Source organism: Rhinatrema bivittatum, chromosome 2 (genome assembly GCF_901001135.1).
Source record: "Rhinatrema bivittatum chromosome 2, aRhiBiv1.1, whole genome shotgun sequence".
NCBI classification, from domain to species: domain Eukaryota; kingdom Metazoa; phylum Chordata; class Amphibia; order Gymnophiona; family Rhinatrematidae; genus Rhinatrema; species Rhinatrema bivittatum.
In genome coordinates, this window is record NC_042616.1 from 410,759,269 (window position 1) to 410,784,679 (window position 25,411).

A 25,411-nucleotide genomic window follows, 5' to 3' on the forward strand; every position below is an offset into this window, starting at 1 on the left:
TCCTGGGGATGCCAGGGAGGTCGGCGATAGTTGGCGGAGGACGCCACTTTCCCCAATGGTGTCAAGGCTGAGAAAAGAGGTGAGCATGAGTGGTCGCAGCCATCTGCGACCAACGGGCAAAACAGTACCCCCTTCTTAGGGTCCCCTCCCCAGGGGGGTTGGTTTCCGAGGATGCGAAGCATGTAACTGCTTGATTAAATCCTTCTCAAGGATGTTGGTTGCAGTCCCCCAACTAATCTCCTCGGGACCAAATCCCTCCCAAGAGATGAGGTATTCCCAATGCCTCCCACGCTTCCTTATATCCATGATGTCTTCTACCTGATAAGTGATGAACTCTTCAGCCGAAAGTCAGGTAGTTTCTTAGAACACTCTGATAGGATAAGCTGTTTTAGACGAGAGATATGAAAGGCATTGTGGATCTGAAGGGAAGTAGGTAACTTATTTATTTTATTTATTTTATTTATTTAAGGTTTTTCTATACCGGCATTCATGAACTCGTTCACATCATGTCGGTTTACATAAAAAACAGGGGTGTGAAGAATACAACCAAGAACATAAATAAACGTGATGAAGAGATGCAGTTACAATTAACAGGGCTGATGAACTTGGATAGGAGGAAATAAAAAGAGATAGGTTAATTAAATACAAGAGTACAACATATATATGGAGTCCAAAATATACAGCTTCTGTGTAGAGAGTTTATTGGTGGTGCGTGTTAGGTGGAGTTCGGGAAGGCTTGCCTGAACAGCCATGTCTTGAGTCTTTTCCTAAAGGTTAGGAGGCATGGCTCATTTCTGAGATCTGGGGGGATGGTGTTCCATAACTGTGGGCCTGCTGTGGAAAGTGCTCGGTCTCTTAAGGTGCTGTGATTAGTGGTTTTGGTGGATGGAACAAGGAGGCATCCTCTGTAGGCTTCTCTGGTTGGCCTTGTGGATTTGTGTAAGCGAAGAGGAATTTGTAGGTCGATTATGGTATGTTGGTGAATGATTTTGTATATCAAGGTGATGGTTTTGTAAATGACTCTGAAATGAATTGGTAGCCAGTGGAGGTCTTTTAGGACCGGGGAGATGTGGTCTCTTTTCCTGGAGTTTGTTAGTAGACGGGCTGCTGAGTTTTGAAGCATTTGGAACGGTTTTATATATGAGGAAGGGAGGCCAAGCAAGGTAGAGTTGCAGTAGTCTAATTTAGAGAAAATGAGGGCTTGGAGGATGGTTCTGAAGTCTTTGGCATGGAAGAGTGGTCTTATCCTTTTTAAAACTTGCAGTTTATAGAAGAAGTCTTTGGTAGTTTTATTGATGTGGGCTTTGAAGTTCAGTTTATTGTCGATTAGCACACCTAGATCCCTCACATGAGTGGTTTGTAGGTTGGTTGGAAGACAAGAAGTGAGATTGTTGTCAGGAGTTATGAGTAAAACTTCAGTTTTGGAGGAGCTTAGTACCAGATTTAGGCTGTTGAGGAGATTTTTGATTTCTAGGTGACAGGATTCCCAGTATTTGAGGGTTTTTGAGTAAGATTCTTTGATGGGGATCAGGATCTGGATGTCGTCTGCATAGAGAAAGTGTATTAATTTGAGGTTGTTAAGGAGTTGGCAGAGTGGTAGGAGGTAAATATTAAAGAGTAGGGATGTGAATCGTTTTTTGACGATTTAAAATATCGTCCGATATATTTTAAATCGTCAAAAAATCGTTAGGGCCACGATACAATACCAATTCCCCCGATTTATCGTTAAAAAATCGTAAATCGGGGGAAGGGGGAGGGCAGGAAAACCGGCACACTAAAACCCCCTAAAACCCACCCCCGACCCTTTAAATTAAATCCCCCACCCTCCCGAACCCCCCCCCCCCAAATGCTTTAAATTACCTGGGGATCCGGCGGTGGTCCAGAACGGCGGCAGTCCAGAACGGCCCCCTCAATAGGATCGTGTTGTCTTCAGCCGGCGCCATTTTTCAAAATGGCCGCCGCAAAATGGCGGCGGCCATAGACCAAAACGATTCGACGGAGGAGGTCGTTCCGGACCCCCGCTGGACTTTTGGCAAGTCTTGTGGGGGTCAGGAGGCCCCTCCAAGCTGGCCAAAATTTTCCTGGGAGTCCAGCGGGGTTCCGGGAGTGATTTCTTGCCGCGAATCGTTTTCGTACGGAAAATGGCGCCAGCAGGAGATCGACTGCAGGAGGTCGTTCAGCGGCGGTGAGAACTATAGCGGGGAGGTGTTTGGTCAAATGATTGGTGAGGTCATCCGGGTGGCAAGATTTCCTGTAGGGAAAGGAAGGAGAGGGTGTATGAGGGGCACTAGATTTTTCCAACGAGAATGAGGTGGAGATCAGGGAGTGATCCAACCAGGGTACCTTCATATTTTTTGGTGGGGAAGGCGATTTTATGCCTTTGTTGATAAAGATCAAGTCCAGCGTATGACCTGCTTTATGTGTAGGATTATTGACTATTTGGGAGAAACCCATCGCTGAGAAGGCTAGGAGTAGTGTTTGGCAGTTGGGGGAGAGAGAAGGGTTGTCTATGTGTAGATTTAAGTCTCCTAATATTATCGCTGGTGTGTCCAGATTGAGGAGAGTTGTGGTTATTTCAATGATGGGTGAGACATCAGATTCTATGAGTCCCGGGGGGGCATAGATGAGAAGGATTTGAAGTTGGTGTGATGTGAAGAAGCCAATTTCAAGTTTGGTATCGGACTGGACTGGATGGTGTGAGAATCTGAGGTCTTTTTTCGTTGCAAGGAGGATTCCCCCTCCCCTCTTTTTCAGTCTAGGAAGGGAGAAGATGTCGTAAGTTGTCGTCGGTAATTGGTTTATTATTGCGGTATCTGAGGGTTTCAGCCAGGTTTCTGTTATTGCGCAAATGTCTGGCTTAGCGTCAGAGAGGTAGTCATTAAGGATTAGTGATTTTTTGGTTATAGATTGCGCATTGAATAGTGATAGGGTAAATAGGGTGAGGCCTAGTAGCTGGGTTATCGGAGCTATTAGGATTGGTGTGAGTGTTTTTAGATTGCGATGGTATGCTTGTCTGGTTAGATTTCTTTTCTGTGAGATGCAGTGGTGTAGGATTGGGATTGGGAAGGTTGGAAGCATTTTAGAGGCTTGGCGTCGTCAGAGAGGATGCTGTATTCGTCTGAGAAGTTTGATTGTCTGAGTGCGGAGTTGTTGAGTGGATGCTGGAGTCCTGGTAAGTTGTCAGAGTGTGAAGTCGTCTGTGAAGTTTGATTGTTTGAGTCTGGGGTTGTTGAAAGGATGCAGGAGTCCTGGTGAGTTTGGAGTTGTTGAATGGATGCAGGAATCCTGGTGAGTTTGGAGTTGTTGAATGGATGCAGGAATCCTGGTGAGTTTGGAGTTGTTGAATGGATGCAGGAGTCCTGGTGAGTTTGGAGTTGTCGAATGGATGCAGGAGTCCTGGTGAGTTGTCAGAGTGTGGAGTCCTGGTGAGCTGTCAGAGTGTGGAGTCGTCTGTGACATTTGATTGTCTGAGTCTGTAGTTGAGTGAGATGCTGGAGTCCTGGTGAGGTGTCAGAGTCAGTGGTTGTCTGTCGTCGGTTGTAGGGTGTGTTTACTTCTGGGGTGTACGAAGGGAGCTAACGTGGCCCGTCGGGGTTGGGGTGAGAGTAGAAGAGCCTAGTTAGAGCGCCTTACCCCGATGTGCCTAGCGTCAGCTGCGAAGCTCTTCCCCTCAGCTCCCTTAGCGGGTCATCCTTCAGTGGTAACGGCGCGTGAAAGGCCGGAGGGTTCGACAGAGGTAAGAAGATCTTAAGTTGTTCCAATTTTAAAAGGGGGGGGCCCTGGACCTGGGGCACTCCAAGGGGCGCGCTAAGGGGCAGGCCCCTTAGGTCGCGCTTCTTTGGGCGCGCGACGCCTGGCGCGCGACGCCGCCGGGAGGATTCGTGATTTAAAGGGCTTCTAGCTGCCCTCTGATAGGCCTAGTGCCGTTCTGGGGGCGCGGCTAGACTCACCGCGTGGCGTCGGGGTTTTTTCTTGTCCCTGCCCTCTCCTCTTCCTTTTTGGCTTTTTTAAAATGTTTGTTTAGCATTGCCGCTGGTGCCTCCTCTGCACGGCTCACCGTTCAAGGTGAGCGGGCTCTTGAGACTGTACATCACTGGACCCAAGCGGCGAAGTACTGGAAATGGCCTGATGTATCTGGGTGCAAAGAAAGCTAAGGGTAGTTTTAGGCAGATGAAGCGGATACTGAGCCACAGTTTGTCTCCAGGATTCAACTGTGGAGCTGCCCGATCGTAAGCATCATAGAACTTCTTGGCCTTTTGACCGGCTTGTTGAAGAAGATATGTGGTAGGCTCCCAGAGTTGATGGAGTTCTTGGGCCGAGGCTTGTGCAGCAGGAGATGGCACAGACAGAGGAACTGGAAGAAGCAGCAGAGGCTGGCATCCATAAACAATCTGAAAGAATGATGAACCCGTAGAAGCAGACTGGCGAGAATTTAAAGCAAACTCGCCCAGGGAAGTAGTTCAGACCAGTCACTTTGCCTTGAGTTTACATATGCTCGGAGAAACTGTTTTAATGTGTGGTTTGTCCTCTCTGTCTCTCCATTGGCCTGTGGATGATAGGTTGATGTGAGGTCCAGGGCTATGTCAAATTTTCTGCTTAACGACCTCCAAAATTTAGCCATAAATTGTACACCTCTACCTGAGATGATATGTTTTGGGAGGCATTGGAGGCTAAAAATATGGCTGATGAATAGTTTCACTAATTCGGGAGCTGAAAGTAGACCAGGTAGCACCACGAAATGAGCCAACTTTGAAAAACGGTCCATGGTGAGCCAGATGGTGTTGTTGCCACAGGAAAGAGGGAGATCAACAATGAAATCCGTGGCTATGTGTGTCCACGGTTCGCTGGGTGCAGGGAGTGGTTGAAGAAGACCCCAAGGGTAACCTGATGGCAGTTTTTGATGGGTGCAGGTAGGACATGACTCCGCGTAGGCCTGGGTATCCTTCTTCATAGTCGGCCACCAGTAGAACCTCTGTAATGTGGAAAATGTTCTGACTTGGCCAGGGTGACCTGTGAGCAGTGAATCAGGTGCCCATCTAAGGATCTTCTTCAGGAGTGATCGAGGGACCACAATCTTCACAGCTGGGATAGTGTGAGTTGCAGAGAGGAGCACACTCATAGTGTCAATGATGTGGTGTGGCCTATCCGGAACGTCCTCTGACGTAAATGAATGGTAGAGTGCATCGGCTCGGGTGTTTTTATCAGCCAGCTGGTATCGCAAGAGGAAATTGAACCAGGTAAAAAATAATGACCAGCGGGCCTGTCTGTGGTTCAGGCATTGACCGTGATGTAAGTACTCAAGATTCTTAAGATTGGTGTAAATCACTAAATGATTTAGTGTTGCGCTCCCTCGAACCAGGAGCACCATTCTTCAAAGGCCAATTTAATCGCCAGCAATTCCTTGTCCCCTATTCCATAATTATGCTCCGTGGGGGAGAAACGTTGAGAGAAGAATGAGCAGGGGTGCAAGGTGTGAGTGGCTGAGTGTTGCCTGAGGACAGCGCCAACGCCAATATCCAAAGCTTCCACCTCAACGATGAAGGGTCATTGAGAATCTGGGTGGCGTAGACACGGCTTTTGTAAAAATGCTTTCCTGAGCTCTTGAAAAGTGGTCACGGCTTCAGGAGACCACTGAGAGGTGTTGGCTCCCTTTTGGGTCATGGCTGTGAGTGGTGCAGTCAGTGTTGAGTAATTGTGGATGAATGACCTGTAGTAGTTAGTGAAACCCAAGAATCTTCGCAATGCCTTAAGACCTGTGGGTTGCGGCCAATCCCAAATACTCTAGGTCTTCTGAGGGTCCATTTGAAACCCCTGGCTGGAGATCACATAGCCTAATAAGGGAACAGACCTCTGATGGAATGTGCATTTTTCCAGCTTAGCATATAACTGGCTATCCCTCAATCTTTGTAAGACATGGGCTACGTCAGAATGATGGCTCTGAAGGTCTTGCGAGAAAAACCAGAATGTCATCCAGGTATACCACTACATGGTTGTAAAGCATGTCCCTAAAGATTTTATTCATCATGTTTTGAAATACTGCTGAGGCATTGCAGAGGCCAAACGGCATTAGTAAATATTCAAAATGGCTGTCACGGGTGTTAAATGCGGTTTTCCATTCGTCGCCCCTGCATATCCTGATATGTTCCTCTGAGGTCCAATTTCGTGAATATCTTGGCCCCTTGGAGTCTGTCAAACAGCTCAGAGATTAATGGCAATGGGTAGTGGTCTGTTATTGGTTGTGTTTGTTTGGTGGATCCTTGGGTGCTGTGGGGATGGCCACGCCCATGGGGAGGAGCCCCGTGAGGAACCACAGCACTGGGCTAGACTCGGATACACACACACAAGCAAGATTCTTTATTATACAGCTTGTAGATAGCCACCAGCAGTGGCAGTAGTGAGGCAGTTGGTAGTTGCAGTCTCAGGGACCTCGACAGAGGGAGCCCTTCTCTCCTGGATGGTCACTGTAGGTTCCGCAGCGGGTGTTCCCAAGGAGATGCTGAGGAGATAAGACTGGAGAATTAAAGTACTCACTGGATGTGAGCTGTGTAGAGATTCCACCAGGTATGAAGTAGGTACAGGCACTGAGGCAGGGAGAGCAGGGAGAGCAGGCCTTTGAGGAGCGAGTACCTGTTCCCTGTTAGGCACCTGTAAGAAAACAGAGGACCCCTGAGGAGCAGGTACCCAAGTTGGTCCATACCCTGAAGGGCAGAGTGGAAGAGCTTTCTGCGGGCAGCACGGAAGCAGCAGAGTAGCGTAGACAGGATGGATCTGAGTCCTTGCTAACTCAGGGAGCTAGCAAACTGATGATGGTAATATACCCGGATGGCGTGATGTCAGCATGAGGGAACGCCCTCGAGATTCGTGCCAATGGAGGTACAAAGACATGGGATGCACGCGCGCACGCACACCCTAGTAGGTCTTGGGAGTAACAATGGTGGATGGCAGCATCACAGCCGTACTGGGGATGCCAGAGAGGTCAGTAAGAAGATGCCACGGTATCCATCTTTCCAAGTGAGCAGGAGGAGCCAAAAACAAGGTGAGGCAAGTGGGGCGAAGCCGTCAAAGACCGATGGATGCAACAGTACCCCCCTTCAAAGGGCGTCCACGCTGTTTCCTACCAGGTCTTGGTTTGTGAGGATGCAAGAGATGAAAGTCCTGTAGCATCTCTTTATCCAGGATGTTGGACATAGGTGTCCAAGAGTTCTCTTTTTGGCTGTACCCCTCCCATGACAGGAGGTACTCCCATACTCTGCCTCATCTTCTTACATCGAGAACGGTGTCTACTTTGTATTCGATGTTCTCTTCAGCATTTACAGGTGTAGCCTCTGGTACCTTGTTGGAAAATTTACTAAGGAAGAGAGGTTTCAATAGTGAGACGTGGAATGCATTGTGGATCTTTAAATTTGATGGTAGCTCCAGACTATAAATGAGATTGCCCAGGTGTCTGAGAATGGGAAATGGTCCAATGAATCGAGGAGCGAAGCGAGCTGAAGGAAGTTTTAGTCTTAAGTGCTTGGGGGAAACCAGACTTTATCTCCAGGCTTGAAGTCTGGAGCCTTGCAGTGATGAGCATTGTATCCTTTCTTAGCTCAAAGTCCTGCTTTGGTAAGCATCTCTTTTGTCTGAGTCCGTAATTGATGAATATTTTTGGCAGTAGATTGAGCTGCCCGGGACGACACTGATAACGGAAGTGGCAAAGGTGGAGGTGGTAGTTGTCCGTAGACCACTTCGAAAGGTGTTGCTCCCGTGGATGTTACTGGATGGGAATTTATGGAAAATTCTGCCCAGGGTAGCAGTTCACTCCAGTCATTCTGGTGAGTGTTTACGTAGGCACGAATAAACTGCTTTAAAGTCCAATTCATCCTTTCAGTTTGTCTGTTGGATTGTGGATGGTATGCGGATGTAAAATCAAGAGAAATATAGAACTTTTTACATAGTGCCTTCCAGAAGTTAGCCATGAATTGGGCTCCACGATCAGAGACTATGTGCTTGGGTAGGCCATGCAGGCGGAAGATGTGCTTGATGAATAGCTGGGCGAGTTCCATGGTGTTGAAACAGGCTAGTACTACCTCTGCACTTCGAATGGTTCCAGTAACTTCTACTGCTTATAAAGATGAACCGATGCAACTTGGTCATGGACATTTGACCTCCAAGGAGAGAAGATTTCAGAAGAAACACGGCTTATGCATGTACTGCGGTCAGCCCGGCCATGATGTTCTACATGCTCCATTTGTCCGGGAAACAGACAGGCCTAAGTCCCACGGGAGGAATATTCTTGGGCCATTCTGCATTTTCTCCTCCACATTCACTTCTGGTCTCTGTGATTGGTGAACCGGCTATGGTTCAGACCCCTGCCCTGATGGACTCAGGGGCAGGAGGCAACCTTATTCTCAGGCATCTAGTGGAAGACCTGAGGAGTCCCTTCGTCAAATTAGAAGATCCATTATTGCATCACAACTTGAAGTGGGATTTGGACGTTCCTTTACATCGCCACTTCTCCTGAAGATCTCAGTGATGTCTACGGCAGTTCAACTCATGGCTGCTGATATTCATAGCGCCTTCTACGTTCACCTTGGCTCAAAGGCATTCAATATCTATCCACATTCATGGATTATAAACTAGAGATATCTGTTCCATTTTATTCCTTTCGGAGGAAGTGTCTGATGAGCCACAGCACATAGATCCGAAGAAGATATCTCTGACAACCAGCTCTCTGTTCCGCTGGTGATGCCATCATCTCTAGAAGTGGGTCTTGGACGTAACCTAACATCGCCACTTCCGCTGAAGCTTCAGTGACATCCATAGCAACTATTGCTGCTGAATTCATCATCAAATACCGTATTCACGGATCATAGAGCCTTGAGAGCAGACATGCTGTCTCGCTCGTTTCACTCAGAAGATGTGCCTGATGAACCACAGCACATATTAGATCCAAAGAAGATATCTTTAGCAACCAGCCAGTCTGTTTCCGCTGGTGATGCCACCATCTCTCATCCAGTAACATCTACTGGATCATCTTTAGAAGTGGATTTTGGATGTACTTCTAGATCATCACTTCCACTGATACCATCAGTGATGTCCACAGCAGCTCAATCCATTGCTGCTAATATCATCAATACACTCTTTAAGATTCTTTCATATCTCAAGATCCACCTGCAGAAGACGACTTAGAATTCAAGATCAATGAGATTCTTGATGTTGGAAGCAGAGGCAAGACTTTTTGAATTCCTTCTGTTCTGGGAAGGTTTTGGCCCCGACTTAATCTCTTGGGAGCCTCGACCAATATCTTGGACAAAGAGATGCTTCATCAGTTCTACCTCGCGCATCCTTCTAAACCTAAGCCTGGTACCCGAAGAGGAGATCGCCCTTTGAAGGGGGGTACTGTTGCGTCCGTCAGTGCTCGACGCCCTTACTCCGCCCTCGCTACCTCTGTGGCCACTCCTTCCGGCTCTGATGGATGGCTGGCTGCTGCGGCGTTTCCATGCTGTCTCTCTCCGGCGTCCCCGGACCGGCTCGACGTTGCAGATCCGCCATGTTGCCTGATGACCTAGGGTGTGCGTGCGCTCGGATTGAAGTACCAGCAAGGGCGCGAACCTCAGGGGCGTCCCCCTGAGATGATGTCATCTGCTTTCAATATTTAAAGGTCTCTAATTGCAATATCAAACTGAATTAGCAAACAGTTGGTATGGGAATGTGTCTCGCTACCTTCGGACTACTCCCCCCAAGCTACTCTGCCTCCTCGGACTTACCAGGGGTACCCGCTCCTCGGGGGCCTCGCTCTTTTCTTTACTTTCAGATTACAGATAGGAACCAGTACTCGCTCCTTGAGGACCCATGTTCCTGGACACTCTAAAGATTCCCTTCTGCTGGAAGCTATCGCTACTAGAAACAATTTTGAGTTACCATCACTCTTTCAGATTACAGATAAGAACCGGTACTCGCTCCTCAAGGGCCCATGTTTTTGGACCCTGTTGCGTTCATGCCTGCTCTTCGCCTTTGCTCCACCCTCTCTACCTGTGTGGCGACTCTCTCCAGGTCTGAGGGACAGTTGCTGCCACGGTGTCTCCCTTCTGCGTCTCTCCAGAATCCTCGAGCTGGTCTGACGCTGCGGATCCGCCATGTTTCTGATGAGGTAAGGGCACGCGCGGTCCAGAGTTTGTACCGGCAAGGGCACGAACCTCGGTGGCGTCCCCCCCGTAGTGACGTCATTTATTTATTTATTTATTTATTTAGAGTTTTTATATACCGACATTCAAATGAATATCACATCGGTTTACATACAACTGGGGTAGCAACTTAACAGATGGAAAGGAAAATGATAGTTATATCTAACAGGGGTTTCATAAGGAACAGGTTAGAGAGAGAAGAAGGTCAGAGGGACCTAGAGAGAGGAAGGTGGATACAGTAATTAGGATAGGTTAACTGTAATTATATTACATTACATTAACAGTACAATGTAGTACAGTTGCAGTATATTCTATATTGTATTACATTGACTGTAATTATATTACATTATATTACAATACAATCGCAATTACAAGGCAAAGTGGTCGGGGTATGATAAGATTAAGTAAATGCTTGTTTTCAACTTTTTTTTGAAGGTTGTTGTTCAATGTTCTAGGCGTAGGTCAGGTGGCATCGAGTTCCATAGAGATGGTTCTGCTATGGAAAGGGCTCTTTCTCGGGTGGAGGCAAGCTGAGTGAGTTTGTGCGAAGGGGTTGACATGGTTCCTAAGTAGGCGGATCTGGTTGGTCTGTTGGGGGTGTGATACTGGAGTGACTCATTGAGCCAGTGCATCTCATTATTGTGTAGGGTTTTGTGGATAATTGTTAGAAATTTATGTAGGATTCTGACTGGGATTGGTAGCCAATGGAGATCTCTGAGAATTGGGGTTATGTGGTCCGATCTGCGTGAGTTGGTGAGGATTCTAGCTGCTGAGTTTTGCAGCATCTGCAGCGGTTTGGTTGTGGTTGAGGGCAGACCCAAGAGTAAGGCATTGCAATAGTCTAACTTTGTGAATATGGTGGCTTGGAGGACTGTTCGGAAGTCACTGAGGTGTAGGAGGGGTCTTAATTTCTTCAGTATATGTAGTTTAAAGAAGCAGTCCTTTACTGTGTTAGCTAATTGTTTTTGGAGGTTAAGGTGGTTATCCAGGGTGACCCCTAGATCTCTGACATGATGTGAGGAGTAGTGGAAGGGATGAGGAGAAGGGGGGATGTGGCGGGTAGGGGAGATAAAAAGTAGTTCTGTTTTTGAAGTGTTTAGGGTGAGGTTGAGGTTGGTGAGAAGACTGTTGATTGAATTGAGGCATTTATCCCAGGTTTTGAGGGCATTTGTCATGGAGTCAGTGACAGGGATGAGAACCTGAAAGTCATCTGCATAGACGTAGTAAGTCCAAGGTCTGCAAGGAGTTGGCATAAAGGTAGAAGGTAAATACTGAAGAGGGTTGGAGAAAGGGAAGAGCCTTGAGGGACCCCATGGAATAACTTAACTGGGTTTGATTCGCGGTTGCCAATTTTAACTTTGTAGTAGCGGTTTTCCAGAAAGGATGTAAACCAACTCAGGGCTGGGCTTGAAATACTGATGTCCGAAAGCCGGTTGATTAGAATATTGTGGCTAACGCTATTGAATGCTGAAGAGATGTCTAGCATAGCCAGAATGCATGTTTGGCCCTTATCCAGACTTTTGAGAATGGTATCAGTAAGAGAGATTAGCAGGGTTTCGGTGTTAAAGAATTTTCGAAAACCGAACTGTGAAGGGAATAACAGGCTGTGATTTTCTAGGTGATCTTTGAACTGAGCATTGACTACCCTTTCCATGATTTCGCTATGAATGATAAATTGGATATTGGTCTGAAGTTGACAGGAACTGCGGGGTCTAGGTTAGGTTTCTTTAAAATGGGTTTGAGTGTGGCTTGTTTCAGTTCAGAGGGGACATGACCAAGGGTGAGGGAACGGTTAATGATTTCTGATATGGGTTTGGCTATGATGTCAGGGATAGCCAAGAGAGATTTTGTGGGGATGGAGTCTTCTGGGTGTGTGGAGGGCTTCATCTCTGAGGCAGAGGTAGGTTTGAAGGAGTTGAGTGAGGTGTTGGGGATCCTCTGGATGGAAAAATGGAGAGGGAAGGAAGGGGGGAAGTTTGAGATAAGGTTGGTAATTTTGGTATGGAAGAAGTTAGCTAATTCATTACATTTGTTTATTGCATCGGTATCTGTGATGGATGGAGGAGCCGAATTTGTGAGGAAAGATACATAAGCAAAGAGGGCTTTAGCATCGTATTGGTAATTGTGGATTTTCTGAGCATAGTAATCTCTTTTTGTTTTCAAAATGGAAGTTCTATAGGTGTGGAGGGTGTGTTTGTAGGATAATTGAAGAGCTGAGGTGGGGTTCTTACGCCATTTCTTTTCTTTGGCTCATAATTGAAGTTTGAGAGCCTTACGTTCGGTGGTATACCATGGCTTTTTGGGGTTGGAAGGCGTTATTTCTTTGGTGATCGTGGGGTAGATTTTGTCAGCGATATGTTTTGTAATGTTCTTCCAAGAGCTGTATGCCATAACTTCATCAGTGAGGTCTAGAGTCTGCAGGTCCTTCGAAAGGGATAGGGTCAGTTCTAAAGAGCAGGATTTTCTGTAGTGTATGGTGTTGTTTTGTTTATTGTTAGAGCAGTGTGCTTTGTTTATAGTGAGGGTTGATTTTATGAGTGAGTGGTCTGACCATGGTATGGGGGTGCAGATGGGGGGTACAGTTGTGAGGAGATGGGAGTTTGTAAATATCAGGTCGAGGGTATGTCCTGCTTTGTGGGTGGGACTGGATATGGTTTGTGTGAAGCCCATGGCTGAGATAGAGGATAGGAAGGCTTCGCACAAGGGTGACAGTGGGATACGATCAACGTGTAAGTTGGAATCCCCAAGGATGATCTGCAATGAATTTGATAAGTGGGGAAGCATTATTATTGAGGAGGCCTGGAGGGGTATAGACCAGGCAGATTTGGAGTCGAGGAGATTTAAAAAAGCTCACTTTGAATTTATTGTCTATGTTGACTACTTGGGGGATAAGTTTGAGTTCTTTCTTGGCTGCTAATAGGAGGCCTCCACCCCTTTTTTTGTGTCTGGGGATGGAATGTATATCATAGAGGTTGGTGGGGAGTTGGTTCAGTAGTACAACATCAGTCTGGTTAAGCCATGTTTCCGTGATAGCACAGATGTCAGGCCGGGTGTCCAGTAGTAGATCATTCAGGATGGGAATTGTTTTGGTTAGGCAGAGCAGTTGTGTTAGAGGAGAGATCATGATGGGTACTAGAGATCTGATGTTTGTTGTAGGGGGGTGGAAGTAGCTTTGTTTTCGGAGATAAGATCGGGGGTTGAGAATAGGAATGGGGTAGGAAATCATGTTATGTTGGGAGGAGTGAGAGTTCTAGGAGGTACCGAGGGTGTGGGGATTGGGTATGGACTGTCTCAGAACTGGGTATTGGGTGGTGTATGCGTGTTTAATGAGTGTTGCAATGGGTGGAGGGGTTGGTTGGAGCCAGTATTGAAGGAGTAAATGAATAAGGTGTGTTCTGATGTACCTCAGGCTGGAACTGCGATCTGGATCCTTCCCTCAGCGTCTACTGAGTAGATGCTGAGGGAAGGAATGGAGGTGGATTGTGTGGGCTGCAGGGTTGATATTGGAGAATAAGGTCAGAATTAAAAGGGGGTACCAGTGTGGGTGGATGTTAAGAGGCTGCACTAAGGGGTGCACCAAGGGGCTAGCTCCTTGGTCGCGCTCCTTAGGCACGCGACGCATGGCGCGCAATGCCTAGGTCGCAGCCTTACTTTTAAATGGCTGGAGGAGTGCCTCCCATAGCCAGTGATGTCACAAGGTAGGCCGGACAAAGGGCTTCGAGGCGCGGTCTAGTTTGTTGGCATCCCGGGTGCTTGCGGTGCGGCATGGCCTGCTCTGGACCCCGATGGGTCTTGCGCCGATCGCGAGATCATCAGCGATCATCTGCTTCCAACTTAAAAGGTCTTTGCTTGCAACTACGAATCGAGTTAGCATACTCTTCCTAGTTATGATTCGCCCAAGCTACTCTGCCTTCTTGTACTTACCAGGGGTACCCACTCCTCGGGGGCTCCGCTCTCTCTTCTTGATTTCAGATTGCTAAGACGGGATGCGGTACTCGCTCCTCAAGGGTCTACATCCTTGAATGCTCAGAAGACTCCTTACTACCTGGAAGCGATCACAGACGTGAACACTGTGAGTTCGATTACAGATAGAAACCGGTACTCGCTCCACGAGGGCCTGTGTTCCTAATCTCTGTAGACTCTCTTCTGCTAAGACGTTATCGCAGGTACGAGATTGTGAGTTCTTATTCCAGTCTGCATATAGGAGCCAGTACTCGCCTACGGCTCCTATTCCTGAAAATACTGAAGACTCTCTGTTGCACAGAAGCCATTACAGATATTTACAATTCTCAGCTACCTACAGATCGCAGTTCCAGTATCTGAGGGACTTCAGCTCTGCCGGGCACATCAGCTCACTACCGCCACCTCTGGTGGTTCTATTTCCTGTCTAATAAAGAACTTTCTGTCAGGTCTATCCAGTACCGAGCGGTAGGAAGAGCTGCGTTAGTGCCCGGCGCACCCGCGGTTGCCGCACGCACAGTGCAGCTCACCTACCGCTCGATCCTGAACTATAATTTCATGCAAATGTAAACCGCGTCTAAGAAGGGTCCGTGAAGCGTTAGGCCCGCGCAACCCATTTTACTGGATAGAGCGCCTATACAGTATCCTGGGTGCTCGGGCCTAACGCTTCACGCCACGCTGGTATCTGTCATTTCAAATGTCATTTGAAATGACAGATACCAGGAAGTCGGGACTGCCAGTCCCCCCTCCCCTCCTCCCGAAGCAGGGCGCGAAAAGCAGCCTTGCTCCGGGAGGAGGGGAGAAGGGACTGGCAGTACGAAGCGGCGAAGCGACTTACTTTTTGCACCCCCCTCCGGACATCGGACGACTTCTCCTGCCTCCAGCTGCTCGCGAAGATGGACGCCTGCAAAAAGTAAGTCGCTTTGCTGCTTCACACTGTCAGTGTCTCTTCTTCCCTCCTCCCGGAGCAAGGCTGCTTTTCGCGCCCTGCTTCGGGAGGAGGGAAGAAGAGTCACTGACAGTGTGAAGCGGCGAAGCAACTTACTTTTTGCAGCCCCCATCGGACCTCTCCTGCCTCCCGCTGCGCGACTTACTTTTTTTTGCAGCCCTCCGGCCATCAGCAGGAACGGATCGTGGCTCCCCTGCCTCCCGGCGAAGATGGACGCCTGCACGGGGGAAAGCGGCCCCTGTGCGTGCAATTGGCCGCTCAAGACGTGAAGTCACGACGTTTGGCGTCACGGCATGTGATGTCACGTCTTGAGCGGCCAATTGCACGCACAGGGGCCGCTTTCCCCCGTGCAGGCGTCCATCTTTGCCGGGAGGCAGGGGAGCCACGATCCGTTCCGGCTGATGGCCGGAGGGCTGCAAAAAAAAAGTAAGTCGCGCAGCGGGAGGCAGGAGAGGTCCGATGGGGGCTGCAAAAAGTAAGTTGCTTCGCCGCTTCACACTGTCAGTGACTCTTCTTCCCTCCTCCCGAAGCAGGGCGAGAAAAGCAGCCTTGCTCCGGGAGGAGGGAAGAAGGGGCTGGCAGTACGAAGCGGCAAAGCGACTTACTTTTTGCAGCCCCCTCCGGACATCGGAGGGGGCTGCAACGTTTTTTTCGCTTTTTTTTTTTTTTTTTTTGCTTCGGGAGGAGGGGAGAGGACTGGGGCTGCCCCGGAGACCGGCACCCATGATCACGGCTGGGGCAGGTGAGCGGGGGCTGGGGGAAAGCTTGCCGCCTACCCTTTCCCCTGCCTCTACCACAGGGGTAAGGGTAGGCGGTAAGTTAGCATGTTAAACGCGCGACAAAACGGCAGGGAAAGATAGCGATAGTCGGGGCGCGGGTTACGGGATGCTAGGGAATAGCTAATTCGCTCGTTTGCATGCAATATACATGCCGCGTGCGGAAGGGGTTGCCCGGGGATTTTAGGACGCGGTAGGATTAGGTTAAAGGGGATTCGGGATCGCAGGAAGGGCTAATGCGGCCGGAAAGTGAGTAGAATGCGGGTTAGGAGCGGGGTAAATGCGGCCGCACTTTACTGGATAGACCTCTGTGTCTCCATACCCAAGTCTAGCCGGTGGTCCCTCTCAGGATATCCTCCTGGGGGTGCTGTCATCTGCCATCGGCCCAAGGATTCAACAATTTCAATTAAGTGTTTATTCCTTACACTACTAGAGCGGTATCATACAGACTGCCACTCTGTGGGAGCCAACCCACAACAAATCATTAACTCCGCCTATGGAGTATTTCAAATTGCTAGCTCCTCCCCTTGGGGGAGCAGCATTGAACAGACACTCTGAGATTCTCTTCTGCCTGGAAGCTACCACTGCTACAAACCGTTGTGAGCTTTCCCTGGAACCAGGTACTCGTTCCTCGAGGGCCTGAACCTTCCCAGTTCCTGAGCTTCCTTGAGATCTTATGTGAGTTTTGTCATCTAGTTCTGTTCATGAACTCTGCCTACTCTGCCTACTCACTTTCTACAGTTTCTCAACAGCTCAGCCATCCTGGGATCGTTGTTCTAGTACCTGAGAGACTATAGCCCTGTTAGTTACATACAGCTCACTACTGCCACCTCTGGTAGTTTCAATACCTGTTTAATAAAAGAACTAAATATGTGTCTGTCTCCATACTCAAGCCTAGCAGGTGGTCCCACTCGGGATGTCTTCCCGGGGGCGTAGTCATCTGCTACCGGCCCAGGGATCCACCCACCACTATATCAGAATCATTACAGATTGCTAACTCCACCTACGGAGTATAACAGATTGCTAACTCCTCCCTCCTCCAGGAGCCTGCAATACAGATTCATTACAGACTGCTAAGCCCTAGCAGTCAGTTTCATTACACCCTCATTATTATTGTACATAGTTGCTGGCTATTAACCTCAAAAGATCTAAAGTTATATGCTTCAATCTTGCCCCCTTTATTTTTTAAAGTTTAAACAACTGATTTGTATCTACCTGTTCTATTCCACTTATGCTCTGATAGATCTCTATCTTAACTCCCCTCAGACATTTCTTATCCAAGCTAAAGAGGCCTAAACTCTTTAGCCTTTCTTCACGGGGGAGCCCTTTCATTCCTTTTATCATCAGCATCAAAGGCACTGCTCTTAGCTGGTTCAAGTCTTTTTTACATAACAGATTTTACAAGGTCAGAGTCAACAATAACGAATCACACCCCGTATGCTCTTCTCTGGGAGTCCCTCAAGGCTCTTCCTTATCCCTTACCCTCTTCAACATTTATCTTTTACCGCTCTGCCAGCTCCTCTCCAAACTAAAATTAACTCACTACATCTACGTTTGACAAAGTTCCTCATGAGAGGCTTCTAGGAAAAGTAAAAAGTCATGGGATAGGTGGCGATGTCCTTTCGTGGATTGCAAACTGGCTAAAAGACAGGAAACAGAGAGTAGGATTGAATGGGCAATTTTCTCAGTGGAAGGGAGTGGACAGTGGAGTGCCTCAGGGTTCTGTATTGGGACCCTTACTGTTCAATATATTTATAAATGATCTGGAAAGAAATACGACGAGTGAGATAATCAAATTTGCAGATGACACAAAATTGTTCAGAGTAGTTAAATCACAAGCAGATTGTGATAAATTGCAGGAAGACCTTTTGAGACTGGAAAATTGGGCATCCAAATGGCAGATGAAATTTAATGTGGATAAGTGCAAGGTGATGCATATAGGGAAAAATAACCCATGCTATAATTACACAATGTTGGGTTCCATATTAGGTGCTACAACCCAAGAAAGAAATCTAGGTGTCATAATGGATAACACATTGAAATCGTCGGTGCAGTGTGCTGCGGCAGTCAAAAAAGCAAACAGAATGTTGGGAATTATTAGAAAAGGAATGATGAATAAAACGGAAAATGTCATAATGCCTCTGTATCGCTCCATGGTGAGACCGCACCTTGAATACTGTGTACAATTCTGGTCGCCGCATCTCAAAAAAGATATAATTGCGATGGAGAAGGTACAGAGAAGGGCTACCAAAATGATAAGGGGAATGGAACAACTCCCCTATGAGGAAAGACTAAAGAGGTTAGGACTTTTTAGCTTGGAGAAGAGACGACTGAGGGGGGATATGATAGAGGTGTTTAAAATCATGAGAGGTCTAGAACGGGTAGATGTGAATCGGTTATTTACTCTTTCGGATAGTAGAAAGACTAGGGGGCACTCCATGAAGTTAGCATGGGGCACATTTAAAACTAATCGGAGAAAGTTCTTTTTTACTCAACGCACAATTAAACTCTGGAATTTGTTGCCAGAGAATGTGGTTCATGCAGTTAGTATAGCTGTGTTTAAAAAAGGATTGGATAAGTTCTTGGAGGAGAAGTCCATTACCTGCTATTAAGTTCACTTAGAGAATAGCCACTGCCATTATCAATGGTTACATGGAATAGACTTAGTTATTGGGTACTTGCCAGGTTCTTATGACCTGGATTGGCCACTGTTGGAAACAGGATGCTGGGCTTGATGGACCCTTGGTCTGACCCAGTATGGCATTTTCTTATGTTCTTATCTACGCAGACGATGTACAAATATTCATCCCCATTACCGAATCTCTACAAAAAACACTAGAATTCTGGAACAACTGCCTTCAAGCCATCAACAACCTGCTCATGAGCCTTAACTTAATCTTTAATTCCAATAAAACTGAAATGCTCCTCGTCTCACAGGACTGTAGCTATGCAATGTCTAACATACTCCCTACTAGTCAACCATCCTTTTCTTCTCAAGTTAGAAACCTCGGAGTCATCATGGACAATCAACTAAACCTAAAGAGATTTATTAATAATACCACTAAGAATGGCTTCTATAAATTGCAAGTCCTAAAACGGCTCAGACCGCTCCTCCACTTCCAAGACTACCGTTCAGTTCTCCAAACAATCATTTTCTCAAAAATTGACTATTTTAATTCTCTTCTACTCGGCCTCCCAGCTAATACCATAAAACCCTTACAAATGCTACAAAACGCCTCAGCCAGGATTCTCACTAAGACCAACAAAAGAGATCATATTACCCCTATCTTGAGAAACCTACACTGGCTCCCAATCAAGTTTAGAATCACTTACAAAGTACTAACAATCATACACAAATCCATTCACAAGCTCATTCTACTGGAGCTCAACATTCCTCTTCGACCACATATACCCTCCAGACTGGTGAGAGCAGCCTATAGAGATACTCTCCTCGCCCCATCAATCAAAACCTCTTTAAATAAACGATCTCTATCCACAGCGGGCCCCACACAATGGAACTCTCTACCTCCAGAACTCCAGCAGGAGCAATGCCTGATCACCTTTAAAAAGAGACTCAAAACTTGGCTATTCGAACAAGCTTTTAATTTATGCCAATAATTTCCTTTTACCTCACCTCACTATCCTACAAGCGATCTATCAGATTATCCATCAGATTATATATCAGATTAGCATTCCAACTCTGCAGTCAATCAATCCAAATATGTACTCCATGTACCATGACTTTAATTTAATCCAGTATGCACCTTGATCTTTAGCCAGGTTAGTCTTAGCTCCACAAAAGAAACTTATTATTTTATTATTTATTCGTTGTACCTTATTCCCCAGTTCCTTTGGATCCAAGTTTATCTCCCTTGTTCAATGTAATCGCATTCTTACATGCTTGTTAATGTTATAATGTAAACCGAAGTGATATGTAACTTTGCTACATGAATTTCGGTATATAAAAATGTTAAATAAATAAAATAAATAAATATCATTTTCGTCACACTTCTCTGAACCTTTTCCAGTTTTGATATATATATTTTTAAGATCCAGTATCCAGAATTGCACACAGTACTTTAGGTGAGGTCACACCATAGAGCAATACAGAGATATTATTACAAAGGAATGTGTACACTAATCTTTTGCCAGGGCTGGTGCTTCCATTAGACAAACTAGGTGGTTGCCTAAAGTAGTGCTTCTCAACTCAGTCTGTGAAGATTTATCCTTTCCCTCTTATTTGCTCCACAATAAAATAAAGGCAAAGATACATTTGTTCCAAATAAATGCTACCACATTTATTTTACATGTGATTATTTATTTATTTATTATTATTGATTTATTGTTTTTATATACCATTGTTTGGGGAGTACCATCACAATATTACATGGAGAAGGCCACACTTTGAACAGGCTCTCAGTGGGCATTCCAAATTCATTTCATACAGTCAGACTTATATATTGTTTCTACATTCAAAGTCAGCATGATAATGCAAAATATTTTATTTCAGCTTAACCAATCATAGTTTTATTTCTGCATTTTATTCAAGCAACATAAATCTTAAGTCCTGATTAATTAACAGGTTCACAGGATCTAGGTTCTACTTATAATTATCTATAAGCAGAACATATTTTGTAAATGATAAGAAAGGAACAGTCTGATGAGCATAACTTTAAAGACTTTTATAAGCTAAATTGGACAGAGAGAAGTACAATAAAACTTTTACATTCACCTCATCCTCGAAGCACATCTAACAATACAGGAGAAGTCATGCATGGAAAGCTATCTCATGCATATTCATTGTGGATATCCTGAAAACCTGAATGGCTAGTTGTGCCCCAAGGATTGAGATGAGAAGCACTAGTATAGGATCTAACATTGTATTACTACACTATGGATTACTTTTTCCTAGAGATGTGAATCGTGTCCTCGATCGTCTTAACGATCAATTTCGGCTGGGAGGGGGAGGGAATCGTATTGTTGCCGTTTGGGAGTGTAAACTATCGTGAAAATCGTTAAAATCGTAAGCCGGCACACTAAAACCCCCTAAAACCCACCCCAACCCTTTAAATTAAATCCCCCACCCTCCCGAACCCCCCCCCCAATGCTTTAAATTACCTGGGGATCCAGCGGTGGTCCAGAACGGCGGCGGTCCGGAACGGCCCCCTCAATTAAATCCTGTTGTCTTCAGCCGGCGCCATTTTGCAAAATGGCCACCGCAAAATGGCGGCGGCCATAGACAAAAACGATTCGACGCAGGAGGTCGTTCCGGACCCCCGCTGGACTTTTGGCAAGTCTTGTGGGGATCAGGAGGCCCCCCCAAGCTGGCCAAAAGTTCCTGGGAGTCCAGTGGGGTTCAGGAAGCGATTTCTTGCCGCGAATCGTTTTCCGTACGGAAAATGGCGCCGGCCATACGCGTATGGCCGGCGCCATACGCGTATGGCGTATGGCGCCGGGGTTCCGGACCGGCGCTGAACGACCTCCTGCAGTCGATCTCCTGCCGGCGCTATTTTCCGTACGGAAAACGATTCGCGGCAAGAAATCGCTTCCTGAACCCCGCTGGACTCCCAGGAACTTTTGGCCAGCTTGGGGGGGCCTCCTGACCCCCACAAGACTTGCCAAAAGTCCAGCGGGGGTCCGGAACGACCTCCTGCGTCGAATCGTTTTTGTCTATGGCCGCCGCCATTTTGCGGCGGCCATTTTGCAAAATGGCGCCGGCTGAAGACAACAGGATTCAATTGAGGGGGCCGTTCCGGACCGCCGCCGTTCTGGACCACCGCTGGATCCCCAGGTAATTTAAAGCATTTGGGGGGGGGGGGTTCGGGAGGGTGGGGGTTTTAATTTAAAGGGTCGGGGGTGGGTTTTAGGGGGTTTTAGTGTGCCGGTTTTCCTGCCCTCCCCCTTCCCCCGATTTACGATTTTTTAACGATAAATCGGGGGAATTGGTATTGTATCGTGGCCCTAACGATTTTTGACGATTTAAAATATATCGGACGATATTTTAAATCGTCAAAAAACGATTCACATCCCTACTTTTTCCTATGTTTATTACTTTGCATTTGTCCACATTAAAGTTCATCTGCAATTCATATGCCCAGTCTCCCATCTCACAAGGTCCCCCTGCAATTTCTCACAATCTACTTTGATTTAAGAACTTGGAATAAATTTGTGTTGTCTGCAAATTTGATCACTTCAACGATTCCCTTTTCCAGATCAATTATAAACATATTAAAAAGCACCAGTCGCAGTAGAGATCACTCAGGCACTTAATTATTTCCCTTCCCATATTGAAAAAACTAACCAGTCTGTCCTACTCTCTGTTTCCTATCTTTTAACCAGTTTGCAGTCCATAAGAGGACATTGCCTCCTTTTCTATGACTTTTTAATTTTCTCAGGAATCTCTCATGGGGAACTTTGTCACATGCCTCCTGAAAATCCAAATACACTAAATCCACCGGCTCACCATTATCCACATGCTCATTATATTTAATTAAAATGTAAATATAGTTATTGTGAATATAGTTAATGTGAATATACTTAAAATATGTGAACATGTAACCACCTTTCAAGTTGAATTAGTTGCCTCAATGTTTCCTCCTACTATAAATTATTGTAAAGCCTGTTGCTATGTTATGTTACATTGTGAACCGAGGTGATGTTTTTAACGTGCCCCGGTATATAAAAAACCCTTAAATAAATAAAAATAAAAATAAATTATCCCCATCAAAAAATGGAGTAGATTGGTGAGGCAAGAATTCCTTAGCGTAAATTCATGTTGGCCATGCCACATGAAATCATGTATATCTAAATGTTCTGTAATCTTATTTTTTTTTAGAGTTTCTATGATTTTTTTCTGGTACTGAAATCAGCCTATATCACCAAATTCAAATCTGATGAGTACAAAAGTGAGCAAATTTGGTGGAAATTCCCAAGGTGGCAAAAGCTAGAACTAATTGCAGAAGAAATCTGTCTTTAGTTCACAGCTTTTAGTCATACCAGACCCTGAGATTCTTTCCTTTCTGATGTAGTAGTAAAATAGAGCCATTTCTATGGGAATCTGAATTTTCAGTCTATAGGATTTCATTTTTATTGACATTAAGTTACTGTTCCATGCTTAATGAAAGGTATGGCAGTAGTTTAAGTGTACAGTACTTGTCAAACTTAGTTTTGACAGGTGAACACACCCACTGTCAGCGTCCCTCGCGCCTGCTAAAAATTATAGCAGCTTCATACCGCCGAGTGCCGTTTCATACGTCTGCAGTGAGTATTGCTGGTCTTTTTCAGTATGAATCAATATGTTCTGCCAGTTTTTCCTCCTTTTGTTCTTCTTTCTCAAAGGAAGTTCTTTACATTGTTTGTATACTTTTCAGTGCCCATGAGCGGTAGCATCGTCACCGCTCGGAACATCCCCCACAGCAAGTAATGGGGATTTTCCGCATCCATATTTGATCACAGTGCATAAAGCACTATTTACAGCTACCTGTGTGAAAACTTCTGCTACAGAGCGGTTTTTGTTGCCGTGTTTCGTTATAAGTATGTATTCAGTCTCCACTTTATGTATCCAACTGTTAAGTGGTTTTCAATAACTAAGGGGATCCTCTTTTTTCTCCGTTATTCTTTGTACAGATCTACAGTTAGCTGCTAAAATCTTTGTCAAAGAGCAGTTTTCTGCTGCCGGGTCATGTCACAAATTACCCGCGTACAATTCTCTCTTCTGGCAATGACAAGCCCTTGAAGAAGGAGCCTCGCCGCTCCAAAACGTCTAGATGTCGGCTAGACAACACTTGCCAGAGCACAACAATACTTGCCGGAGTTGATCTGACAGCACAAAATAAGTGATATATTGTGACACAAAAAATATTTCACCAGTTTAAGTGGAACAGCAAGTAAAAGTACAAGTAAATAAGTGGATGTCAGCAAATGCAACCACAATTTATGTGAACACTATTTGCGTGGCAAAAATCATCAAAAAGATCAAGGTACCTAATGATTTATAAAGCCTGATAGTAATTGGTTACAGACACGATAGCCACATTTTTTGTAGCTACGTATGAAGGTACAACTTGATCATCAGGATTCTCTCATATAGCACGTTTTATTTCTTCTGTAATTTCCTATCGACAGACTACCTACTGCCTTCTTGAAAAATGTATTTACAGTTCTGTGTCATCCCCAAGGGCCAGTCAGGGGGCATGCCTGGAAGTGATGTCATCAAAAAGGGAGAAAAGAGGTGGGAAATGGGTGGAGCTATGATGGATATTGACAAAGGAGTGGGCATAGAACAGGGAAAGGGGAGGGTAATAACCTGGAAGTACACTGATTGGATAAGAGGGGTTTTGTGGGTGGGGCTTAATGCAAGACATAGGCCTGGTCACCGTCCAAACAAAGTTTGACAAGTACTGTACCCATAAACTACTTATGGCTATTCATCATCTGTAAACAAATAATAGACCTGCTGACCTAATAATTTCTATATAATGGTGTAGTAAAAATATTAAATAGAAACAAAGATACACAGATCCCACAAGACAAATAACTAGAAAAAGACCAATGTTGACTTAACACTATATTCTGCGATTATCCAGTTAAAAGAGAAAGTACAGATTCCCACATTCTTCTTGGAAGACCAGCGCAGCCATACAATTTCTGTTAGGCTGTACCCATGGCCTCTCTATTCAGGTTTATCTTGATATTCTTGAAAGATTAACACAACCATAATGCTGATTTTAGGCTTGTAACCATGCCTGCTTCAGGCAGGCTACTGGATCACCTTCTTGGAAGCCTGATGCATTTATACTAATAGTCTTTCATCAATGGCTTCTATCATCCTCTCTTTGGCCCCCTAAAATTCTGTGTGACTGAACAAATTTTCAGTCCCCTTTTCTTTTTTTCTATTATCCCCAGCTACAATTACCCATACTCTGGGTCTGTCCTAAGCATGTTCAAATTCCAATTCCAAAGGAAAATGTCAATTCCATACATTTTACTGAAGTCAAGCAATAATTTTTTTAGCTATATATTTATTAAGTTTCAAATATATACAACAGAAAGAAATGCATACAGAAAAAGAACAAGAATATGCATTTAAATACAATAAGAAAGAAAAAAATCACACACTAAACAAAACAACAATATCATATTCTTGTTTCCACAAAATAATCTTTATACCAAAGAAGAGGGGCCATAATGCAAGGGAGTATGAAAGGAAAATAAAGAGTTATGAGCTCCTTATAATACTAGATCAGTACAACCCTCCCACTATGTGTCAGCAGATTTTAATGGAATGCTTCTGGATACTAAAAAGGACTTAAGATGTTCTGGAAGGAATAAAACAAAATAATTCTCACAATCCCTAACAATACACTTACAGGAATATTGTACAACAAAGGAAAAGCCTAACAAAGTAGACTTAGAACATAAAGCAATAAAATTGTTCCTCCTGTCTTATATAGATCGGGCAAAATCAGGAAAAACACATATCGTCTGACCTAGGAAGAGAGAGGATATATTCCTAAAGAATCTTCCCATAACTCCACTAAAATCTTGTTCAAAAATAAAAG

At 45.5% G+C, this 25,411-nt stretch overlaps 1 protein-coding gene across 1 annotated transcript in view; it reads right to left on the reverse strand.

Moving 5' to 3' along the window:
• Nucleotides 1-4,027, reverse strand: part of LOC115083309 (vomeronasal type-2 receptor 26-like) — a 124,313-nt gene extending 120,286 nt beyond the window's left edge. The window contains exon 1 of the mRNA XM_029587113.1: nucleotides 3,951-4,027. Coding sequence (XP_029442973.1) covers nucleotides 3,951-4,027 — 77 coding nt within the window. The remainder of the gene's footprint in view (nucleotides 1-3,950) is intronic.
• Between the last annotated feature and the right edge of the window lie 21,384 nt (nucleotides 4,028-25,411).